Here is a 27053-nt window from a genome sequence, read left to right as displayed (position 1 = left end):
CCGGGTTATGATCAGACGCCCATACCCCTGACCATAACCCTAACTGTCGTGTCCCACACGATACTGAGTCCCGAACGTTCGTACGACGGTAGTATTGACAAGTAACAGCCTATACTCGGTACACTGGTCATACTCCAGCTGCTAGTCACACTCTAGCCTGTACCGATGTGTTACAGTATCAGCCTATACTCGGTACACTAGTCATGCTCCAACTGCTAGTCATACTCTAGCCTGTACCGATGTGATACGGCCAAATAGTACAGTACCACCAACCATAGTATCAGCCTATACTCGGTTCACTGGTCATACTCCAGCTGCTAGTCATACTCTAGCCTAACCGATGTGATACAGTGTCAGCCTATACTCGGTACACTGGTCATACTCCAGCTGCTAGTCATACTCTAGCCTGTACCGATGTGACACAGTCGGATGGTACGAAGCCAACATACATATCTAATGTAATCTAACAGGCTTCCTAACATGCACGCTAAACATGTAATACATATGCATACTATTATACTAATCTTACCTCGATTCCGAATTTAGGTGTGTCGGTCAACCTGAGTGGAACGAACTGCACGGCGATTTACAAGCTCCTAAACCATAACAATCACAACACTGATAAGTATACGCTAAATCATTTCCCGGAGACTTAAACTAGAAACTAAAAGTTTCCCTATCGATAAAAAGCATGGCAATACCCTAAACAACATAAAAACGAGACAATCTAGGGTTCCCGAAAATCCCCCAACCGGTAGACCAGTTCTACAACCGGAATTCCAGTTCTGGGAATTCCTGAACCCTCATCCAGAATTCCGGTTGCACAATCAGAATTCCGGTTCCTCGCAGGATACACTCAAAAAATCATAACTTGCTCAAATCAAATCCAATTCAAACAAAACCTTCCAGACCTGTTCTAAATACCCCATAGAACATTTCTAAAGCATCAAAACCATCCAGAAAACACAGATACGAAAAATGCCATGTGAGCTCCAAGCTTTGAGTTCAAAACTCAAACTTGGCTAAAGCTCACCTACAAGCATCAAAACTAGCTTAAATCTACTCATTCATGCATATAAAAACTGCAGAAACTGAACTCAAGCACAACCAAACTCTACAACAACTATTTACACATTTTCACTTTGAAAAACCATAGTTTTTAAGCTAAAATTCACAACTTTAAACAACACAACTAACATGCATCACAAGTTGCTCTATTCTACTCAATTAATCAAGAACAAACTTCTGTAACAACATCAAAAACACAGCAGCAACTATGAACCAAAACTAAGCATGCAACCTATCAGACTTTCTCAAAACTTCAAAAAAACTTAAAAGAAAGCTAGAGAAAACATACCAACACCTAGAGATCACAAAATCTTTCTAAAAGGAGCTTGAATCACTAAGAAAATATCCACTTCCTTGCTGCTCAAGGTGGGCCGAAAGGAGAGAGAGAGAGAGAGAGAGAGAGAGAGAGAGAGAGAGAGAGAGAGAGAGAGAGAGAGAGAGAGAGAGAGAGAGAGAGAGAGAGAGAGAGAGAGAGAGAGAGAGAGAGAGAGAGAGAGAGAGAGAGAGAGAGAGAGAGAGAGAGAGAGAGAGAGAGAGAGAGAGAGAGAGAGAGAGAGAGAGAGAGAGAGAGAGCTTGAGTTTTCTAATTTTTTTCTAAGTTTTCCGATTTTGAAATAAAGGATAAAATGTAATATTCCAACTCTTTATTCAGCCAACAAATATCAATTAAAATCAAGTATTTTCACCACATAAAGTCCACTAAAGAACAAAATATCATTGGGGCAAAATGACCATTTTGCCCCTCCACACTAAAAATAACATAAAGGGCACTAAAGGGTATTTTGGGAAATTCTAAATTCCCGACCACTCCCGACATTCCCAATGTCTAAATAACCATCCCCTAATACTAACATGCTAAGTTGTGATTTTACTGAGCCAAACACCGAGTTCCATGTTGCCGGGCACCGGAAATGCAAAATTATGAAATTCACTATATGACATAAAATGCATTTCAGAATTCAATAATAACAGCATAAATAATTATTTAAATATCTATAAATAATTTTCATAATTAAACATAATTAACTGCTAGTTTCCAAATTAAACTAAGCAGTCTTTACACTAGAGTTTAGACACTTAGCCTTTTTCTATAATACCATCTTGTGAGAAATAAAAACTCGAAGTATACATGGCTCTATTACTATCGCGGTATGGAGAGTGAACTATTATAAATTTTGTGTCCCTCTAACTTATGTACTTCCATTCGTTATTTATCTTGCCAATCTAGCGAGCTGGTATTGACTACTTTTTAGTATTGACACAAAGTGCCACTGCTCTAGCTGCAAATCCTGTGTATCATGCCAAGGGTGAAGACATAGAGATTGATCATCATTTTTGAAGAGACCAAATCCTTGCAAAACAACTTTCACTTCGTTATGTACCCTCTTTGGATCAAATTGTTGATATACTAACTAAGCCTTTAGCTGCAGATGAATTCAACTATCTCAAGTGCAAACATCAAATAGCTACCTCGCTATTTCATATGACGGGAGATATAAACTAATATACTAATTGGCCTGATTTGATTACATAGTCTTTTGGTATTTAAAGTTAGTTAAACAAATAGTTAAAGTTTAGATAATTCTATTAGCTTTCCGTTAAGCAACTTGTATATGGCTCTTGTATTGGAATTTAGTATAAATAAAGGTCTCTAAGCTAATTAATTGGTTACGCTTCTTTGGCAATATTTTCAAAGCTCTGCTCTCTCTTTATCTTCCTCTTCTTTCCTCTGTTTCTTTCTGCCACTGTTAAGCTTCTACATCCATTAACTGAAATGTTGCATCTCATCCCTGCATGTTGGTATTAAATTCAACTCGACATAGGCTTGAAGAAAATTTATTGATTTAGCAACACAAATATACATCTATAAGAACACCAAAAGTATTTTCCCTCAACAAAATAAATACACAAAATAGAGCTGAAACGTTGGACACTGAAAAAAGCTTCTTAAAATAAAGCTTACAAAGTTATAAAAATATATAATATCTATACATAGATTTCTATATAAACTTCTGTGACTAGTAAGATTTAGCTGGATGAGCTTGAGGAATCTAAGTAAGAAATCCTGCGTCGTTTGCATAAGAGCGTTGTTCTTGGCGAGTACTCAGCCAAAGCAGAAGCCTTATCCAGAACAGAGTTCAAAGTCTCATGCACAGAACTCGCAAGAGTTCGGCATGTCTCAGCGTCATTACTCTTTCCTTTAGAGCAGGCGAAAACAAATGAGATGTTTAGCCTGTCTCCCAATGTTGATATTTCTGTCCTGATCATTTGCAAGGGAAGGCCCTTAAGAGCTTGCCTTAAATCAGAGAGAAGCTCTGGTCGATAACTGCAGCAGACGCAAGCTTTGAACAAGACATTTCCATTCCCTGCTCCATTGTCATCATCAAATCGTTGAACTTGGACTTCATCATCATCTGCAGGAATAAGCAATCCTTTGCTTGCTTCTGCAGCATTTTTCTTCAGTTGTTTCACTTGCCTTATGACTTCAGCTAGTAATGTTGCTTTGTCCATCTGTAATATATAACAACTAAGTTAAGTACGTATTGCAAGACATATATTTATCATAGCTTGAACATATTAAGTGTAGAGTTCTGCTTAGAATTATTCTACAAAAAACAATTATGTATAACATAACAAAGTATGTTCACACAAAATAAATTTAGTATTCAATACATCTTATCATTGGCTATAATAATAGTTGACCTTGTTATCATTTACAGCCAAAGAAGCCGAATTAGGCCAACTATAAAAAAAACTTAGTTTCAGCCCACATAAATAAGTTAATATAATAAACTAATCCGCTTGATTTCTTAAAAGGAACAGCTTATTTAGTGACCCGCCACCTCATTAATAATAAAAGAATAAATCATTTCAGCTTGTGAGATTAAAAAATGAAGTGGTTATTCTTCTCCCAGACGTATGTTTCTGCTTACATCCCCATTAATAATATAATATGTCAAACTACTCACTTGACATGTACACCGCCAAGCAACTAAGCCATATATTATATATATATATATATGTATACATAAACATATGTAACTAGTCAAGATGTAGAGTCTCTTCCACAGGTGGCTATGTGCCCAACCATTCAATTTACAATAATCTAAATTGGTACATGGTACCAAAAGGTTGAAAGCTTGAGGGGACAAAATTATATCTATTTAATATCTCATACCCCGCCGTCCCTTGATATATAATTTTATATATATATATATTTTATAATTATGATGAGATTAGGATAGAACAGTTCAATTTTTTTTTTTCAATTTAATAAAAGCACTTGTTAGCAGACTATTTTCATATATTTATATCTGAGAATATAATTTGAATTAGAAAGAGCAGGTCGAATAGCACCTAGCTTGCTCAATGTTGTTTAAAATATATTGAATATTTCTAAAACAGGCCTATAAAAGGTGTCTAGATTGCAAAGTCAGTTACATCTTGGTGTTTACAAATTTAAATTTGCTCAATAAAACTAATATTTTATAGTTGACTTTTGTAACTTCCGATATTAGGAGTTGACTTGATCCAATTATGGATGAAGAGACGAGAAATATATTTGTGAAGTTGACTAATGTTCTCAAAAGATTAACATACTTGTACTTTGCATGATTCAAAATTTCATAACTGATTGGTTATTTTAGAAAACTTATAACAAACATCTGACTTTTACACCTAACTTTATTTGTAACTGGAACCAGTGAGAGTACTCCATATGATCAAAAATGCAATCTAATTTTTGAAAATTTGAGACAGCATGAAAACAGACTATCTTCTGGTTGACTTTAGCTGCTTCTATCTCTACAATACTTTTTTTTTTTTTTGTAACTATATTCTGAGTTGACCATACAACATAATTTCAAAATGTAGGTTTTACTCAATTTTTTTCTAGTGTGCATCTAAATCACTTTTCAAGGCAAGCCAATTACAATATTAAAAATTGTGGGAGCCTATTAACATTAACAATTTCAAGATTATTCAGAGCTATACGCAGGCTATAATATCTAACTATCTAAGGGTATGTAACCTTCATCAAAATTCAGAGATGTTAGAAATCCTTATCGGTCGTCTGTAATCAGTACTAATTAATTAGAACTAAACTATTTTTTTTATCATAACACAGCAATTTACAAGACAAAATTATACTTTAATTTATGACCCCACAAGTGTGATACACTTGCTACAACTTACAAAGGCTAACTCATGTTATTTCTAAAGACTTGAAATGGGAAAAAAAAGAAGTAAAAATACAATTTATGCTTATTATATCTACAGAAGGTACCAATAGATTTCTATTTTTTGTGAAAGCCACGATATATTGACCATGAATTTTTCTCAGAAAGAAGTTAATGTAAAACCATATGAAGTTTAAAAACAAAAACCATTTGAGGTAGACAACGTGCCTTGATAAATTTTAGATTGAAACACAATTATATATCAATTAATCCAGTAACTCATATATTTACTAAAAACAAGTATGTTGAGATTAGCTTACCTTTTCATTAGAAGGCACCAAGTCACGAAGTGTAGCTAGATGGGCATTAATTCTTTCTCTCCTTCTCCTCTCTGCCTCACTATGGTTCTTTAAAGCCGCAAGAGCCTTAGCCTCAGACAACCCTTTTTTCCCAACTCTTGCTGGGGCCTTCACAAGCTCACCTCTCTTACTATCCAACACCAAAGAGTGAGGAACCGACCCACCTTTAAACGTCCCATTAAACCCAGCAGCAGTATGGGAAAAAGGGTCAAACAAGCTGGAATAATCAGACCCGTATGAAATGTTTGAGAAACTATAAGAAGCCATTAACTTGTTTGTTACTAAATATAACTAATTTTATTACTATATATATGTTTTCCTTTTGTAATTCTTTCAATCTAAGTGTTAAATTTGTTGTTGATTTATGAACCAGGTGGCCGAGTTGTTGGGGCAAACCAAAAAGAGAGTTTGGGAAGTGGAGATCTCAGGGCTGCAACTTTGTCATTGAGTATGAAGATAGTGATGGTGGTGGATCCTTTTGTGGGTTTGTTCATAACTTCCATTTAAATGGATGAAGAGAAAGGTTTTTGGTTGGTGTTGCTTTACAAGAGGACTTTGTGAAGCGATCTCAGTAAGAGAACATCCACATTTTATTCTTTAAAGTCTTGAATTGCAGCATTTCTAGGTTCCAGAAAAGAGAGTTTACTAGTTATTGATAAAACTAGAGGAGAATAGAGTGTTGTGGGCAATCCTGTTGGGATTTCCTATGAAGGGACAGAGAGTCAAAAAGAGTTGTGGAACAAATCGATTGTTTATTAAGGAATGAGAATTAAAACAAACAATCGTTTGGGGAGAGGAGAATCCGGATTGGTACTTATACAATCAGAGTTTTAATGAAAAGACCATAGTACCCCTTAAGCAATTTTTTTCATTCTTTTTTAAATAGAAACGGGGAGGAAGGGTACGTCTGTTCAGTGGTTGCCCTCTAGCTTTATCAAGAGAGCTCCAACCTAATAGAAAAAAAAGGGAAAATGATAGTAAATGACTTTAAATTATAAAATTATGTTAATTTTAAAATTTGTAGGAGAATATTTATTTTTTTAGATTATTTATTATTTATATTGTCTTTTGTTTGTCACATAAAAAAATTAATAATTTTTTTTTTATATATATATTTTTTTTTAGAATTAGAAGCAAATTACTTAAAGATTATGATATATGTATATTTTTTTTTTACAATGATGATATATGTATATTAGTTTTGTTAAAATCTTTTTTATTTGAAAGTTATGTTGATTTTTTTTTTAATTTTTATGAATTATTATTGGTTGTTGGTATATAGATTTTATTGTACATTATATTTTGTTTTGTTGTATAGTATATTATTATTCTTAGATGATATTTATTTTTTATTTTGTTATGTATAATAGTAGTATATAATTTTGTTAGCATAATACAAATATTTTAATATATGTATAGAATTTATTGGCATGCTACGTTTAGTTATTATTTTTATATATTTAATTGTATGATATATATTTATTTTAAATAGTATTTAATTAGTTTATATTTTCTTATATACAATGGTGGTATATAATTTGTTATCATGGTATATATATATTTTAATTGTGGTATATAATTTGGTTAGTGTATATATATATATTAGTAATATATATTTTATTATTATTATTAGTATATATATTTTGGTGAATGATATATCATTTTTTTAAATAATATTTAAGTTCTATTTTCTATTGTACTTTTGTTGACATGATATATATTTTTATTAGCATCTTATATTTTTTTTTTATTTGTTGTTATTATAAATATTTTGATTGTATGGTATATGTTTTGTATTATATGATATATAAGTTTTATTGTACAGTATATCATTTTATTTTTGATCATGTATGTTTAATATTTATTTTATTATATATAAAGGTAATATCTAATTTTGTAAGTATGGTATAATTATTTTATGGCTGTATATAATTTTGTTAATATGGTACATATAATTTTTTTTAATAATATTATATTATTTTAGTTTATTTTTTATTGTAGGTATATATGTTTTGTTGTATGGTATATAATTTTTGTTGTCTATAGGATATCATTAATTTAAGATGATATTTAATTTTTATTTTATTATATATAAATTTTTTGGTATGTATACATATTTTAATAGTGGTATATATAATTTTGTTAGCATGATATATTTATTTTTGAATATTAATTTAGTATTTTTATAATTTCTTTGTGGTATATAATTTTATTATTATGGTATATTAATTTTCAGTGTTACGATATATCAAATACTGTTGTATATATTTAATGATCTAATATATTTATTCGTTTTTGTTACAATATAATAATATGCAATACTAAAAAAAATTATATAACTTCATTTAATTATTATATTTTTCTTAAAAAAAAATAATATGTAATAAATACATTTTTATAAGTTTTTTAGCTAATTTATTATATTTGGCTATTTTCTTAATTTTTTTAAGAAGGAAACATTTACTCACTTAACTTTCAAAATTAAGGCCATTTTGCATCTTAGCCCTAAAAAAAAGTTGGGTTGATATACAAAATGATTTTAAATTTAGAAATTAAGTAAGTAAATGTTACTCTTTTTTTTTTAAAAAAAAATAGTAAATTGATTAAATATTAAATTAGTTAATAAAAATTATAAGAAAATTATATAATAATTAAATTAAGGTATTGAAATTTTTTAGTATTTCATATTAATATATTGTAATAAAAAAATAAATATATTAGATCATTAAATATGTACAATAGTATTTGATATATCGTAACATTGAAAATTACTATACCGTAGTAATAAAATTATATACCACAAAAAAAGTATATCGATACTAAAACTAGTATATCAATACTCAAAAAATGTATCACACTAATAAAATTATATATACTACTATTAAATATGTATACATTACTAACAAAATTATATATAATCATTATATATAATAAAATAGAAATTAAATATCAATGTTAAATAATAAGTGATATATTATACACAGTAAAAAAAATATATATCATACAACAAAACATATATACTATTGATCTCGCTTTTAGCCAACGACAATAAGTCTTAATTAAAGCGATAAGAATAAATAAAGAATAAAAATCAAAGAGTAATAAGTAAAGAAAACACTAGAAATTATAGAGGTTCGACCCAGTGATACTGGTCATAGCATATTCCCCTTTTTATTGTATTGACTTGTGAGTAAAGGAACAACAGACCTTGATCTCTCTTGAAAGCTTTTACAAAGATCTCTGAGTAATTCACTTTTAGATCAAAATTTCTCTCTTGAGTATTTTCTCCCCGAATAAGTTCGTCCCCTTTAATAGTGAGATGAGGCCAATATTTGTAGGAGCTAATTACATAGGAATGTGTTAACGTAGATTTTCGTTAACTAAATAAATAACCTTTTTTGCAATAAATACACTACAAAAATTAATGATAATAATAAATACCAGATATTTTACGTAGTTTTGTAGTTAAAATCTACATGCTCCACTAGTTCATATTATTAAGGATATTTTCTCAAACACAGAATACAAATCTCAATATTTGAAATAATAAAATTTCTCTCTATTTTTTGCCGTCCCTCTTCCCATGGATTCTGCCCCTATTTATAAGAATATAGGTTGACAGTTATTTTTATTGGGATTGATTCATTTACAACTACTGATGAAACGTGGACATTCCCCACGTTTTATTTATTTACAGATGGGATAATATCTAATAGCTATCCAACTGCTCCTAATTTTTTTTAGACGATTATGCTGCTTAGGAAGGTTGCATCTCGTCAAATATGAGTTCTCCTTCTTATCCATCTTAATAGGAAAAAACATTAACTGATAGAAGTACTTCATCTTATTGTACCCTTTTTTTGTATTAGTGATGTGAGATGATCACTACATTGTGTATAATAATGCGAGGCGGTTGAGTGTTATCACTTTTACTCTGCTTGTGTAGGAGAGTCAACGATTCACGAGATCTTTAAATATCTCTTCTCGTTTATTTTACTATGTTTATCCCGAGACAGACATATGTCTAATCAATTCTAGTTTAATAGTTATTATTCTTGTCTCACATAAGGCTGAGTAGTCAGCAAGTTTGAATATATATATATATATCAAACATATACTTAATTGGAACGAGTTATTTAAATTGTATTTATTTATAGAATGTCATTATTATATTCTTTGAGTTGATTCATATTCCTTTTGTAGGACATGTGTCAGCTTCTGATGCATAATCAAATTTCGAGTATAGCAATTACCCTCTGAAAAGTACTTTTTAAATGATTCTAGGGGCATAATCGTATTTAACTCTTTTAAAAATTTACATGCTTTGAGTTTTGGCAGTTCAGAACTTCGAGGCACATCATTGAGTATTTAATGCACTGACTGTTATTATTTTGCAATGTTCCCATTCGTTCGATTAGATTTCTTTTGATCGAACGGTGATCACTTATTGGGTATAAAATTGAAACTGAGAGCATATGTCACCATTTTTATTTTTTCAAACCTTCAAGCTTTCTTCATGCTCTCATTTTCCTTCAGCTTCTTCTTGCATGTTACATCAAATTACGTTTATAGTTCTAGAAACCATTAGGACTCAGCCTTTCAATCTTCAAAAGTTCAATCGCAAAATTCCAATTTCTTCAGCAATTTCAGTGAGGATAGTAAGTAATATGCTTTCTTCTATTATTGATTTTTCTTCTATGTATTCATAATTTCTTTTCCTTCATTGATATTTCCTTATCTGCATTGTTTTGCTATTTTAGGTAATTTTGATTTTATTTGTCTGCATAGTTCTAGGGCTAGAAAAATTTTAGGTTATTCGATTCATAGGTTTTTTGGGTTAAACTTGTGTTTTGTTTTTTCGAAATTGAGATAGTATTGTCTATAAGTATGACCTAATTTGTTCTATAAATCACAATTCCAGAATCCCTAGAATCAAATTATCGTTAGATCTCTGTCATTCCATTCAGACTCAAAATACACATACCTAAAACCATTCTCGAATTAAAAGATGCAAAGATTAGGGATCATCTTATGAAAACCAACCAAGATGAAATCTCTAGTCGCTATAGGTGATTTTTGCAAGAAATAACTGAGGGGTAAATGTTATTTTTTGCGAGAAGCTGCCTGGCCTGAATCTCAGAATTCAATTGATATTCCTTTATCGAGACCTCTGTTGTTACCTCCAGTCACTATTACTTTTTCACCAGGTGACATAGATTTTGATTTCATGGCCCTAAAAGCATGAAAATCAAAGACCCCTCAAGACCCTACAGTTACTTTCGAGGTAGAACTAATTGAGCCTAAAGTCAGATCCATAGGATCTTATGTTGGAGAGGTATTAAAATCGTGTGGCATCAAGTATGGACAAGGATGCTTAGTTAGGTCTGTTGCCCTAGGAGAATTCAGTTGTTATTCTCCTGAACGAGTGATCCGTGAAGAAGGTTGTAGTACTAGCGAACCATCTAGGATAGGCACCTGGGGCCTCAAGCACATAAGAGTTGGAGCCGTTCTCCCTCTTAAAGAATATTTTCAGGAGTTTTGCAACTACTTAGGCATTGCTCCCTTTCAATTGGTACCGAATTCATATAGAATATTTGCCAGTTTAAAGGTTTTGTATCATATTTTGAAGTGGGAGTGCCCAACCCCACTCAAAATTCTTTACTTTTTCTCAGTGAAGTCCGTCCTGCAAGGAAGCGAGGAGCAGGTGGTTTTTACTATCTCGGGACCCACAACAATGATCAAAGGATCATTGTGAGGCTGCCCAATAAAAATGAATTCAAGGACGAATTCTTTTGGACATTTTGTCTCGCCCCCATCAACACAAATGCGTTTTGCACAGTATGTAAGTATTGTCTTATCTCAAAAACTTGGTTTCGAGTTTTAAATTTAATAAGTGTAGGCTTTTACTTATTTTATTTATGTTGTATTGACAGCGGTTACGAGGAGGCCTATTGTGACTCCTGATATTGAAAGGAGGCATAAAATTCTTCTTGGTCTTCCCTTCGGGCCGCGAGCAGCAGATTTCTTGTTACATGAAGATAAATTGAAGACCTGAAATTTTCTCGGCAGTATACAATCCACTGATGACTTTAAAGTCCGAAAATATTTGGACTGGCAACAGGTTCCAGTTCTTGCTGACGAGGAAGATAGTGTTTATGTGGCTCGCACCCACTATTTGAAGAACATAACTACTTGGGAAGCTGAAGATGACGCCTCCCGAGGTAATAAACTTGGTGCTCGTAGATGGTCTCCAATTGTACTTAGGGTCAAGCGTACCTCACTAGTTAAATTTAGGGATAGCCAATGTAACTTTTACATTTAGAATTGTGTAGATCGCATTGCCAGATTTAATAGTTGGTACCCTGAGCATCACGTTCAATTAAGTTGTAATAGTTCTTACTTCAGAATTACCAAACAATATGGCACCAACTTCGATAGGGCAAGCCATCCAGATTGGGACATGTCTCCACTAAACCCCTTTTACCTTTACATGATTACCTGTTCTAGGGAGTTTCGTAATTATTTTAGTTCTTCATCCTCATCTGATGACTATGGTAATTTTCTTAAGTGGGAGATTATCTCTCCACATTTTTGTTATTTATTTTAAACAAGTGTTGACATATTTCTCTGTCTCCCAGGTATGGATCTTGATCCTGAAGATATGTTGTGCAGACCTACTGCCCCATCAAAAAATCCATGAAGCGCACAACTTCAATAGGAGATGCCTCGGGATCAACCAAGGAACCTTCCAAAAGGACCAAAATTACTTCCAGCAAAAAATGAGCCTCGACCCAACTTAGCATCGAGCTAGAAAAGTCTCCAGATAACTCAACTGCTCTAGTTGCTGTGAGCACTGATGAACATGCATTTGGGTCCGTTCATCAAGTTAAGTTTTCTAGTTCTCGTCCCGAGATGGCACTGCTAGAGCCTTCTTGCCCCCTGCCTATTTATACCAGCACAGAAGGCTCGTAGATTTGCTCGCTGCATGCTACCAACAAATGCCATCATTACAAGTCTTTTGAACAAAGTGACTGAGACCTAATAAACAAGGGTAGCTTTGAAAGTCTTGTGACAAGGAGTTATGACCTTAGGCAGTCGGTTAGTTTTTAATTTGTCTTCTTCTTTCCTTTTTTTTTGTATATTTCCCTTTTCTCTTACACATCTTCCTCTGACTTTACTTCTCGCATGCATCTCTCTTATCTTTTGTGGCTCAACAGAGAGGTCTCCAAAGTGTCGAGATGCTTAATGTCAAACTTTGCAAGTTCAGGGAACATCATGAGGTTTTAGCTAAGCAATGGTCTGATTTGCAGTCGAAGATCTCTAAAATTAAGAAAGAGGCCGAGGAGCAACAAAAGAGTCTCAAGACAGATGTCCAAAGATAAGTGTTATGTCCTTTCCAGGGCATTGGCAAAGTTTACCAGTATCAGATGTATGGAGTATTCATTGGAAGGGACCGATATTGACTTTAGATAAGATATCTTTCTAAGTCAATATCAATGGTTGATCTTAGGTCTATGGATCTTAATCCTGACATGGTTAGGTTCGATCTTAAGAGTGTTATTTGTGTTCTTTGATTTGTTAGTTAAGCCTATCTTTTGGTCTGGGTGGTACGTACATTTCGGAAACATGATAGTACAAATGAGTGGGAGCGCTAAACATAGATATGGAGTCTATAGCTTCTATCTAGACATAGAAGTAAAACGATGATTTCCTTCGAGCTTAGCTGAATAGAGATAAATGATTGAGATCTCATTTCAGTAATTATATTAGTTTACTAAAATATCATTCATAGGTAGCTAAGTGTTTTAAGGATAAAATATATTGAAGGGTAGAATGGTAAATTTGTCCCTATTCAGTGTAGATCATCTATAGAGGATCCTTGACTATTAGGATTGTAACAATGGATAATCATAATGTATCTATATCGTGGTACATATAGAGCGTTTTATATAAGTGAGAGTGTATTCAATTCTAAGTTCTATAGTGGTTCAATGAGGAATTAATAAGTTAGTGGATTTACTTGGTGAATTCTAGATCTACTTATTGAAAGCTCGGTTATATAGGCCCATGGTCCCCTCACTAGTTGAGATAATACTGCTTGCAGACTCAGTCAATTATAATTTTAAAATTAGACTATGTCTTATTTAAGAATTTTAACTAAACAAGGGCTTAATTTTGAAGAAAAGAGGTTTTGGGGTCAATTTATTAATTAAGAGTGTTATCCTAATTTTTGCACTCTAACGTAGGATCACACGATGGTGACACGTGGAATCAACTTTGCATATCTGCTCGTAAGAGATATGCCGAGCCGAGAACCTTATGTATTCGCGCGGACGAAGCTTGCATAACCGAGCAGTGAGCAATCCGAATAGTACGCCAACACTTAGCAGTTTCAGCTTTCACATTGTGGGTCATAGAAAAAATCCCTATAATTTTGGGATCATATCACGGAGATATGGCAAGCTGTCCGAATCCTTAGATTAGTGTATTCTGTATTTAATATGGAATCTTTCCAATTATATGAATTGTAATCAGAAGGAAAATTCTTCCCTCAAAGCTTATAGCCCTATAAATAGAGATTCATTCTCAGTGGGCAAAGAGTCAAAAAACTCATCTAAGAATTCATATTCAGTGATACTGTTGTAAGAGCTTTAAGAAAAGGAATCATTATATTCTTTGTTCTTAAGTCAATACAAACTAAGGGGAGTAGGCTATTACCGAACTGCTCGGGGCCGAACCTCTATAAAACTCTTGTGTCTTTATTTACTTCATTGTATTACATATATATATATTATACTACTTGTCGCTTACAATCAAGACTCACTGTCGTTGGCCAAAATCGATGTCAACATTTTGGTGCTTTCATTGAGAGAAGAATCACAACATCACTTTTTATTTCAAATCTAATCATAGGCACAATGGTGGTATAGACTCGTAGAGGCGTGGTTGATTCGGCAAATCCACAGGCAGTGGATCCTGCACTGCAGAATCCAGGGAATACAAGGGTTCCACCAACCACAAATCCTGAACAGCCATCAACTGTAGGTCACGGTGTGACGACTCCTGTGAGTGGAATTGCACCTGGTGTGAAAGAGACTAGAAATACCAGTTCAGCAGCCAATCAGAGCATTCCAAACACTATCATTCCGCCCGTAACAAATGTTCGAACAACCATTGGAGATGACACCGAGGTCTAGAACCTCCATCCTGCTCTTGGAATCATGCAAGGTCATACCAACACCCTGCATCATGATCACGAGGAACTCCGTGCCGCAGTGAATCTTGCATTTGAAGAGCAAAGGCACATGTTCGATGAATGGAAGGATAAAGAGATGGAAACGTTGAGGGCTCAGCAAGCAGCCATTGACGACCGAACCAGGCAGGCCACCGTGCTGATACGAAAAGCCTATCAGGCTACCAGTCAACAGCCTACAACCGTTATTCTCCTGGGTGAGACAGACTAAGATCTAACTGTGAACACTTCTCAAACTCTGAATGGTCAGCCGTCCAATCCCCAGTCACAGGTTCTGCCTGTGGGCCAAGTGGTTGGCGGGCAGACCCTGTCTAGCAATTCATCAGGAGAAGTCATACCTAATAATTCCACCCAAGTTAATGGTGTCAGCCAACAGATTGGCCAAACCAACCAGTCACTGAGACAACCGGATGTTTCTATATTTAATCGATTGGGAACAGTTCATGATCTCAGAGATGATCTGAATAGAAGGAGAGGATTTGACGAGCAGCATGACGTGCCTGTCATTTAGCACGGGGCTCGTGCTCAAAATCCCACTCAAAGAGATGTTGACGTGACTCTGGTCGACCAAGAGGCTGAACAGGTTAATCCAACCGTGCAGGCACAGTTGGACGAGCTAAAAAATATGTTCCAAGGCTTGGCCGATCAGAATAATAATGACCTCGAGTTAGACCGAGCACGTGGATCCCCTTTCTCCCCAGAGATTAATGTCATAGAGTTGCCTCACAAGTTTAAGATGCCGATCTTGAAGATCCCTTATCCCATCTCAAGTATTTTGAAATGGAAATGGACCTGGAAGGAGCACGAGGAGATGTATGTTGCTGAGTTTTTCCTGCCACCCTCTCAGAGGCCGCCCAACAATGGTATTTCAAGTGGACACCGGGAAGGTTCAACTCATGGAAGGCTTTCTCTTCGGAATTCCATGCATAATTCTCCTCTTCTCGCCAACTTTCGTTGCACTTAGAAGACTTGGTTGAAGTGAAGCAAAGACTAGGAGAACCTCTCCGAGCTTACATCTGCAGATTCATGATGAAGGCAACTAAGGTTGCATGGTTGACGGAAGACGGGAAATTGTCCGCGATATTGAGGGCATTAAAGTTCTTGAAGAGCTTTGGAAGGACATCAAGAAAAATGGACCAACAGATTCTATGAGTGACTTCCTTGATCGTGCGGATGGTTTTATTAAGCTTGAAGAAGCCATTCAACGAGCAGAGGTTGAGCAAAAACCTAGCCAGCCGAAATTCCCTCTGCTGGGACATCCGTCCAGCTCCCTCAGTACCCAAGCAGTTCAAGTTCTAGTGGTAAATGGTCCAACAACAGCAATAGGCAAGGTAATGGGAAAAAGGGAAAGTTCGCCGGCAAAATTGAGCAGAATCCCAGGGAAAATCCCACCAAGTTTACTGCTTTCTCTGTCTTGACAGAAGATTTAGAAACTATTTACATGGCTACACAATCATTAGCTCCGCAGTAGAAGCCCGCACCCATGAAAAAAGACGTGAGCAAGAGAGACATGACTAAGTTTTGTTGTTTTCATGGGGATTATGGCCATGACACCAACGAATGCAACAACCTAAAGCGAGAAATTAAATTTTTGATAAGAAAAAATAATCTGCACGTGCAAAAATATGTCAAGGTCCATCAAAATCAAAGGGGCGATAACAACAAAGATTTACTACCACCACCAGTAGATGGACATCTGCAAGTCATTATTGGAGGTCCGCACATAGCTGGAGATTAAGGCAAAGCCCGGGAAAGGTATGCCCAAATAGTACAGCATGAGCAAGAAGAAGTAGTTCTGGCCGTCGAAGAAAGGAAACCAAAAATACCACGGGCAGGGGAGCCCACCATAACATTTAGTGATGAAGATATCAAGATTAATTTCCCGCACAACGACCCGTTGGTCGTGGAAGTCCAGATAGCCAACAAGATGGTGGCCCGAACCATGATAGACAATGGAGCCTCTGCGAACATCTTATTCAAGACACCATATGAAAAGATGGGGCTCCAACTCAAAGACTTAACCCCCTGTATCCAGCCTGTGTATGGTTTCTCTGGCCAAAGTGTTGCACCTCTAGGGCATATTTGCCTACCCCTCACTGTTGGGCAAGCTCTGAAGAGCATAACTATAATGGCACAATTTTTAGTATTAGACGTTCCATCAACATATATGTCATGTTAGGCCGACCAGCTTTATATGACTTAAAGGATTTACGTCGATTTTCCATTCATGCCTTAAGTTTCCAACAAAGAATGGGGTGGGGTGTTTGACAGGAAATCAACAAGTTGCTCGAGAATGTTACAACCTTGCCCTAACCAAGGCTAAAAAGGAAGTATCCTCTAGCTAGAGTTCGGACAGGGAAAAAATATTGCTAAATAGGGAACCGCCGAATGCGGGGATGAAGATGTGGATCCTCGACTTGGGAACCCAAACAATAATGTAGCATCAGTGGAAGAACTAGAAGAGATTGAAATCGACCCAAATATTCTGACCAGAAAGCTTAAGATTGGAAAAGGTTTGTTGCTCGAAGTAAAATCTGTTGGGTTTTGTGCCCTAAATAAAACCCTTTCAATATAATCAGAGTTACTTATTAATAAAGATCAGAAATAACATTTTATGTTGCATGGTTCACATGATTTATTTCATGATTATATATATAATGTATGAATTCTATTTAAGTCCAGAACATATGAATTTGTTAATGATTATAGTGTTGTCAGCACAATGAAATATAATCTTAATTATATATTCGAAAGTTATTCCCTGATTTGTCAGTTCACTGGATTTAGACTGGCACGATAATGAGCGATAGGTATTCTTACACCTTGGATAAGTGTTATGTCCTTTCCAGGGCATTGGCAAAGTTTACCAGTATCAGATGTATGGAGTATACATCGGAAGGGACCGATATTGAACTTTGATTAGATTTGTTAAAATTTACCGTAATATCTATTCAATTCAATATCACCTGTTGATCCTAGATCAAATTATCTTAATCCTGATATGGTTAGGTTCGATCTCAAGAGTATTATACATGTTCTTTGATTTGTTAGTTAAGCCTACTTTCTGGTCAGGGTGATACGTACATTTTGGGAACATGATAGTATAATTGAGTGGGAGCGCTAACATAAATATGGAGTCTATAACTTCTATAAGAATTTAGAAGTGAAACGATGATATCCTTCGAGCTTGGCTAAATAGAGATAAATGGTGGAGATCTCATTTCACTTCGCTGAAATATCATTTATACGGAGCTAAGTGTTTTAAGGATAAAATACATTGAAGGTGTAACGGTAATTTAGTGCCTATTCAATGTAGATCATCTATTAGAGGGTCATTGATCAAATTAGGATTATAACAATGGATAATTAATAGCGTATCTATATCGTGGAATATATAGAGCATTCTATATGACTGAGAGTGCAATTCCAAGTTCTAAGTGTGGATTCAATAAGGAATTAATAAGTTAGGGAATTTACTTGGTAAATTCGGTTCGACTTATTGGAAGCTCGGTTATATAGGCCCATGGTCCCCATACTAGTTGAGACCATACTTCTTGTAAGACTCAGTTAATTCATTTTAATTAATTATAATTCTAAAGTTAGACTACGTCTAGTTTATGAATTTTCACTAAGCAAGGGCGAAATTATAAAGAAAAGAGATTCTAGGTTTATTTATTAATTAAGAGACTTTATATGTCTAATTTAATAAATATATTAAATGACAATATTATTTAATAATTAATTTTTAGTTATTAAATAATTAGAATTGGCATTTAAATTGTTAAATTTGAAAATTGGCATTTTTTTGAGAAAATGGGATTGAAAAATGACAAAATGGCAAAATTACAAAGTGAGGCCCATTATCCATATCATGACCAGCCACTATGCAAGTATTTTACCATTTATATTTTCATTATTTTAATGCCATACAATTCTAACCTAAACCTAGATGACTTTCTATAAATAGAAAGTGATGGCTTCAGGAAACTAAGATAATGCATCTTATTCCTTTCAGAGAAAAACCATAGCCACCACTCTTCTTCTCTTTTCTTCTCTTCAATTTCGAAACACCCTAGTGATAGAGTAGTGCCCACACACATCAAGTGGTATCTCAATCATAGTGTAGAAGACTATGTAGAATCTAATCAAGAAGGAGAATCAACATCAAAGGAAGGAGAGAAAGAGATCCAAGTTCAGATCTTGATTATGTTCTGCTACAGAAAGGAATCAAGGGCTAGAGATCTTAACGGAAGGATTCATTATATTCCGTTGTACCCAATGTAAGGTTTCCTAAACTTTATATGTGTTTATTTCATTGTTTTAGAATTCGTATTAGGATGTTAATGAAACATACATGGTAGTAAATCTAGATCCTGGTAAAATATTCCCAACAACTGGTATCAGAGCCATGGTAATGATTTACTTTCATAAAATATGAATTAAAACGATGATATATGTTGATTTGGATGGTTTCATGTTGATCTGTGTGTTATATGATGATTGATTGATGCTTGTGAAATTTTATGAAAAATAATTGAATTTTTGTTTCTGGAATTATATTTATTGGATAGTTTGGAAAAAATTAAGCAATTTCCTTTTCTACAGAACTCAATTTCGATTTTATTTGAATTAGTTATGATTTTTTGAAGATTTGAAAAAATCGGGGGTGGTGACACACACTTGTGCGCGCGGCTGGCTACTGGCAGCACCCTTTGTGCGCCCAAGGATGTGCACCTGGACGGTGTGCAAAGGTGTGCTTTGCACACCGTCCGTACAACTCAAATTTTTTTCGTTTTTCTTCGATTTTTCATGCTATTTCATGGAATTAACTTCCGATTTTTTGCGTAGTTTTGTATTTTAATTTTTACTTTTCATATTTCAAATCTAATTATCAGAAATAAATTAATTTGATTTTTTAAAATTAATTTTAGATATTAGTGTAATTTGAATTTGAAAATAGGTAAAAATCTATTTTTGCTTACTTCTTTTCTTATTTTTTAAAATTTGATTATTTTATCTTATTTTTTAAATCTAAGGTCAGATATTAAATTCCTTTTATAAAATATTCTATTTTAAGTAATTTGACCTTATTTAGATTTAAAATAAGATTACTATAATCATGGTATTTTAAATAGAAATAAGATATTTTTGCTAACTTTTAAATTTTGTTATTTTTACTTAAATTAAATTATAAAATCATAAAAGGGTATGTATTTATCATTTTATTTTATTGAATATTTGATTTATAAAATAACATGAAATTTAAAAGGTGGTTAGCAAATTTTTTTTTTGAAATGATATTTAGGTTAGTTGAAACCTAATTTTTCAAAATTGTAGGTTTAATTTTAATTTTTTTTAACCGAAAATAATTTTTTATTTAAATATTAGTTTCGAATTTTTTTTTATTAATTAATTTAAAATTATATAAATCCTACATCCAACTATACAAATTCAACTTGTTACAGGAGTATGTGTTTTAACTTGTTTGTAAGTTTTCTAAAACCTATTATTGCTTGATCTAAATTGCCATGGTTAACTTGTTGACAGATCCAATGATCTGATTTTAACTCATGGTTCAATTGTCAATAGGTCAAGTAAATAATTTGTAACAGGTAAATTTTACATTCTTCTTTCATCTGTGTATGACCTAGTAACATGATAGGATCCATCAAAATCTGTGTGCCTGTGTGAGCCTATATGTTTAGATGCATATAGGTTGTTGCTAAATAAAATGTCACACCCTGATAGATTTTATTTAGGTCCATTTAGTTTTTGGACCTATTCAATTAATAACAGTTATTTATTTTAAGGTTAAATTCCTCTCTTTTGGGCCTTGTGTGAGAGATGGGGGCCAATAAAAGTGGGTACGATATACTGAACCTAGCTCCCCCTCACATGAACTACCCCAACTGTGAAGGCCCATTTGCCTGATTAGGATAACTATGCTATGTTAATTAAATTAGTTTAAGCTAATAAAATTGATTAGCAACATAATTAATTTCATTTTTTTTAAATTAATTTAAGAAAAACACACTTAGTTTAATGAATTAATTACTAGATAAACTATTGTATTTTTCTTGTATTTAATTAAATATAGAATTATAACTAACTAGATTCTTTCTGAAACTTATTTTAATTATTTCATTAAATATTCCTATTTAAGTTGTAAGTTAGTTATTTCTAACTAATTTTACCTATCAACTTAAATTTGAATATCTTTTGAATTTCAAAATTAAGTTGAGGAATTCTAGGAATTTGTTATTGAAGATTCTAGAGATATTTTTTAAGTTGTTAAACTTAAAATGGAATATTCTTAAATTAGGTAGTTACAACTTAATTTTGATATTTAATTAAATTTTATTTGGAAATTTGTAAGTTGGTTATTTTAGATTCTTTCTATAACAACTTAAATTAGATATTTTCCAAATTTTGAAAAGATACTTAGTTAATGATATATATTCTAGATAGTTATTTCTAGTACTAATTATATTTTCTAATATTTAATTAAGAAAATATCGTAGATTGTGAAATGAATTGTTTAATAATTAATTTTGGTACAATCTAAGTTAAGTATATTTTTCCTAGTATTAAACTAGAATTAATAATTAAGTTTCCTCTATACTTAATTATTTATTTCTTGAATTTAATACATTTAATTAAATTGAAAATTGAAATATCTAAGTTGATTTTCATCATGATACTTAAATATTATTATTTTCATGTTATTTAATTAAATAGAAAATTATTTTAAGTTTGAAATCTCATTTCTGAATAACTTAAATTTGAATAATTTTTCAAAATATATTTTATTTTATTTTATTAATCTTTTTTTATTATTTTCGAAATTGCATTTTTTTAAATGCAGAAATTTCGAATTTTATTTGAAAAATAGATTAAAGTTGGAATTTTTTTTTTTAATTATGGACCAACTTAAATCAATGATTTTTTCATTTAATGATTAATTAAAATAAATAAACTAAAATATATTATAATTAGAAATTGAATTAATTAGTCAATGAAATTCTAGATAGATATTATCAGTTTTGCTTGAAGTATTTTTCTAGTGATATTTAATTAAATAGAAAATTTTCTTAAATATTTAATTAAATAGGAAAATTATATTTTTTTGTAAATTAATTTTATTAATTAATTTTGGGCCAACATAAAATTAGAATATTTTTTCCAGGATTTATTTTATTTTATTTTAACAAGCATCTTCGAAAATTGTATTCTTATATATACTTCAATTTTTTGAAATGCAATATATATTTATAGAAAAATTAAATTTGAGTTGTAAATTAATTTAAATTAATTTTGTAACAACTTAAATTGAATAATTTTTTAAATATTTATTGGAAATTATTACTAACATGGAAATAATTCATTTTATTTTTATATCCATCTAAGGATAATTTATAAATATTAAATTAACATTTATATTTATAATTTTTCATTCTAAATTAGAAATTTTAATTAAATAAATATATATTTAAAATAAATTGATTAAAATAAATATTAGAAGAAAATACACTTTAAATAATGAGCTTTATTATTAGGACATTCAATCTCCATTGTTGGTTTCACATAGTTCTTGTTTTAGTGAGTAATCCTCCCTAATGGAGGAACGTTCATTAGCAATTTAACGTCGTATAATCTCGAAAGATAATATTATTTGTAAGTGTTTTATATAGTATTGATCACCCTAATGGTGGCGACTGTATTTGACGTACAAAAGTATGAAACAATGGTGGAAGCTCATAAGATAGAATAGCCTTGACTCTCGCCTAAACGGGACAACCCTGGATTCCAATCTTGATCGAATAAAAGGTTGCTAGAATGTTAATCATTTTAGATGAGCTGTCAACTCTATTCAATGGATGGTATCACCGACTCTCGCCTAAACGGGACACTGATATCCGTTTGTTGAAGACCTTGGAAATTATTTAGGATTGTATGTTTTAGTATTTTCACTTTTCATTCCTACTTGCTATATGTTTAATAATTTCTAAATTGTGTATGAATTTATATTGAACCATGTTATTTTCTGTTATTAAATTGTAGTTTAATTTCGAATCTTCATTGTTGGTCTAACTTGGTTTGTTGTTCTAATGGGACAAATCCCTAATGGATTGTCAACCATTAGACAAACATAATAGTGTTAGATCTCGAATGATAAATATTATAAATGCAACATCTAGCTGTTCATCAATTGATGACACCTTAGACTAGTATTTACAATATGAAACAAGAAGATTGTATAAATAAGATTACTTTGACTCTCGCTAATCGGAGCATCGTTGGATTCTTATTTAAAAGCGAAATTATCCTAATTCCTCTTAGCTTATTCATTACAAATTAGCTCAATAATATATCATTGGATGAATGGTCTATAAATCATTTCATGTCATTCTATATTTTCTCTTAAGAAATCAAATGACGCATATGATTATATTCTCGAAATTCTATCCCAAAAAGATATAAATCCTCAATCTTAGAAATCTCCTACTTGTATGGGCAAATCAGACTTAGAGTTCAATTATTAGTGGTGGTCCAAGAAAGAATTACTCATTATACAGTTACACTTTCACAAGTGTTTAATAACCATTTTCTATCAATGGATTCAAACTGTATGTTAGTGAGGAATATGAGTTTAGTATTCTGTGACCAGAATCCACTTGCACTATTCTAAGAACTCTTTAATGTAACTAAACCTGAGTCATCAAAAGACACAACCATATTTTATAAATCTATGGCATTTGTATCTTGTTCATAGTGGTTTTGACAAGATCATTCTCTAAAAAGAGTTAATATGCCTATATCCACTGAAAGTAGTTCATCTCATTCGCCAGATGGATGTACATTCAGGGGTGGATATGAGTTTTTCGTTGTATTCTTAAAACGATCACTCTAGATTTTAACTTATGTAAAAGAAATTTGAAATGTTTGAAAAATTTCATGAATTTCTAGCAATGCTGATAAACCATTAAGGTAAGTGGTTAAAGATCTTGCGAACTTATAGGGGTGAAGAAATAGTTAGTAGATATGGAGTTCAAAGATCATTAAGTTGATTTTTGAATTATATCCAAACTTACCTCCCCAGAAATTCGAGTTGCATATTGTTGATTAGTTACTAGTCGTTGCCTAAGTCCTTCTATGGTAATACAATTTCAGAATGATGCAATGATTGTATACTTAATGTAAATCATTACTAGATTCATGGATGACCTAATCGAAATCTTTAGAAAAGCTAGAACTGTTAACCATCGTTTGCATGTTTGTTAGCTATTCTAAGTGATTAGGGGTGGACCATCCCATAGTCATTAGATAAGAAAGTGTTTGTTTAAACAAATACTACTTTTCTAAGAAAATGACTAAGTCTGAAAATAAAGTAGCAAATAAAGGAGATATTTTTTTTCTTGATTCCAAAAGTGTTCTATCATCTTATTCTTTACAAGATGATCCCACTGCCTCTGTTGTCTTGACACAACTGAAGAGGTCAATACCATGTAGTTTTCTTAGACATAATTCACGGTACCTTGTCGTAGTGGGAGGGTTTCAAGGAACTCACTCTTCTTATGACTTGGAAGACACTAGTGATTAGAATCCATTGTAAGTTTAAACAAGTAATGGATTGTCGTAATAAGAAACTAAGAAGAAAAGCCAAGAGAACTATGGTTTAATCCATTCACATGGAGTAACCTAATTTTTTTTCTATTAACAAGGACATGAAAGGAAATTTTCGTTTATAAGTCTATTCAATGGACTTAACAAAACTTCCTATTCCTAGTATTATAGGTTTGAGTTTATCTAAACCTATGGCTTATGGTATACCTGGTTAATTACTTACTATAATGCAAGTAACTTACTTTAGTAAGATGCTGAAGTATTTTCTTTTCTAATGGCAATTTATAGAAGCTTCTCGACTTCTAGACATAGATTTATTTATCTAAGGAAAAGTCTCAACTATTCCAGAAAAGATAAAGTCATGAAAGAATTTCTTAAATCAACAGTGAAATGTCTCAGATATGCTTTAGTATGCCTTAGACCAAACACGTGCTGTTGAGTGGCAGTAATGAGTAGGTAACAGATTAATTCAGGAGAGGAACATTGGAAGACAATCAAGTAAATCTTAAGATTAAGAAGAGGAACTATATATTAGTCGATAAGGGTGTGTTTAAAACTCGTAGACTACACCACATCAGATTTCAAAACTTGCCTTTGTGCTAGAAAGTCTGCTGATAAGATGGTGATTACTCTAGGGGTGGAGTAGTGATTTTGGAGAAGTGTAAAAACCTATCTGAAGTCTCTAGGTCTATCAGAGAGAGACTGAATGTTAAAGTTGCAGGAAAGGTACTTATTGTTGGAATTTATTTTACCAGGATCTTAGATCTACTCACAAGTATGTTGATTAACACCCTAAATATGAACTTTCTAAAACGATGAAATAAACACATATAAAGTTTAGGAAACCTTACAGTGGGTGCAGCAGAATATAATGACTCCTTCCGTTCAGATATCTAGCCCTTGATTCCTTTCTGTAGCAGAGCATTATCAATATCTGAACCTGGATCTCTTTCTCTGAATCTTTGATGCTGAAACCTCCTTCTTACTGAATGTCTTTCTTCACGATCTTCCTCACTATGATTGAGGTATCACTTGCTGTGTGTGGGCACTACTCATACACTAAGAATTTCGAAATTCAAGAGGGAAGAAAGAGAGAGAGAGAGAGTGGTCGGCCAGATAGGGAAAGAGAAGGATCAGGTTTTTCTGAATCAGAAGTGTCAGAAGAAAAGTGTAATTTTCCTGAAGCCTTCACTATCTATTTATAGCATTCCACTAGGGTTAGGTTTGAATTATTTGGCATTAAAATAATGAAAATATCAGAGGGAAAAACCATACAAAAGTGGCCGGCCCTACATAGTGGATTTGGGCCTCACTTTTTGCAATTTTGCAGTTTTATCTTTTCTGCATCTGATTTTCTCAAAAACGTCAATTTTCTAATTCAACCATTTAAATGCCAATTCTAACTATTTAATAACTATAAATAATTATTAAATAATATTTTCATTTAAAATATTTATTAATTGAACCATACAAAGTATCATAATTAACAAATATGCCCCTATAAACTCTTTCTTTACAATTTCGCCCTTACTTAGTGAAAAATTCACAAATAGACATAGTCTAAATTGAGAATTATAATCGAATAATCAAAACCAATTACATGAGTTTTACAAGCAATATTATCTCAACTAGTGCGAGGACCATGGGTCTATATAACCGAGCTTCCAATAAGTAGATAAATAATTTATTACTAAAATTCACTAACTTATTAATTCTTCGTTGAATCCACGCATAGAACTTAGAATTGCACTCTCAGTATATAGAATGCTGTATATGTTCCACCATATAGACACATCATTAGTTATCCATTGTTATAATCCTAATTTGATCAATGATCCTCTATATGAATGATCTACACTGTAAAGGGATTAGATTACCGTTACACCCTACAATGTATTTTATCCTTAAAACACTTGACCTCGTATAAATGATATTTCAGCTTATGTGAAATGAGTACTCCACCATTTATGTTCGTTTGGTCAAGCTCGAAGGAGATCATCCTTTGCTTACTATTCGCCAGATAGAAGCTATAGATTCCATGTTTATGATAGCGCTCCCACTCAATTGCACTACCGTGTTCCCAAAGTGTACGTATCACCCTGACCTAAAAGTAGGCTTAACTAACAAATCAAAGAACACAAAGAGCCTCCTGAGATTGAGCCTAATCATAACAGGATTAAGAACATTTGATCTAGGATCAACTAGGCGATATTGACTTGAATAGATATCACGGTAAGTTTAATAAATCTAAGTCAAAGTTCAATATCGGTCCCTTCCGATGCATACTCCATGCATCCAACCTGAATTTTACTTTAACCAATGCTCTGGAAAGAACATAGCACTTCTCCAAATGCAAGTAAACTCTGTTGTAGATTATCATATCAGTAAAACCCTATGTCTGATAAATCTAGGAAACTTTATTCACATAGTCATGTTTACTTTCCAATGTGTTGACAGCACAATAAACAGGATCAAGTATGTGAAAAGGGTTTCAGATGAATTTATACATTATATACATATAATCATGAAGTAAATCATGTGAACCATGCAACATTAAATGTTATTTCTGAT

General features: G+C 32.6%; 1 protein-coding gene across 1 annotated transcript; it reads right to left on the bottom strand.

Annotated features, from left to right (window-relative positions):
* Positions 1–2890: 2890 nt before the first annotated feature.
* On the bottom strand, positions 2891–6471 carry LOC115696857 (transcription factor bHLH30). The gene is made up of 2 exons (XM_030623739.2): positions 5567–6471; positions 2891–3579 (listed from the first exon to the last, which is right to left on the bottom strand). Exons 1-2 carry the CDS (start codon positions 5870–5872, stop codon positions 3097–3099), a joined length of 789 nt encoding a protein of 262 aa, XP_030479599.1. The 5' UTR covers positions 5873–6471; the 3' UTR covers positions 2891–3096.
* Between the last annotated feature and the right edge of the window lie 20582 nt (positions 6472–27053).

The sequence above is a fragment of the Cannabis sativa genome, chromosome 7 (genome assembly GCF_029168945.1).
Source record: "Cannabis sativa cultivar Pink pepper isolate KNU-18-1 chromosome 7, ASM2916894v1, whole genome shotgun sequence".
In the NCBI taxonomy this organism is placed as follows: Eukaryota; Viridiplantae; Streptophyta; class Magnoliopsida; order Rosales; family Cannabaceae; genus Cannabis; species Cannabis sativa.
The sequence above is the reverse complement of the archived record's forward strand: the minus strand, read 5'-3'. Positions and strand labels throughout refer to the sequence as shown.

Coding starts and splice junctions, on each gene's coding strand:
- LOC115696857 (XM_030623739.2), bottom strand. CDS start 5,872: ATGGCTTCTTATAGTTTCTCAAACATTTCATACGGGTCTGATTATTCC. Junction 3,580..5,566: donor TGGTGCCTTCTAATGAAAAG/GTAAGCTAATCT, acceptor TATATATTACAG/ATGGACAAAGCAACATTACT.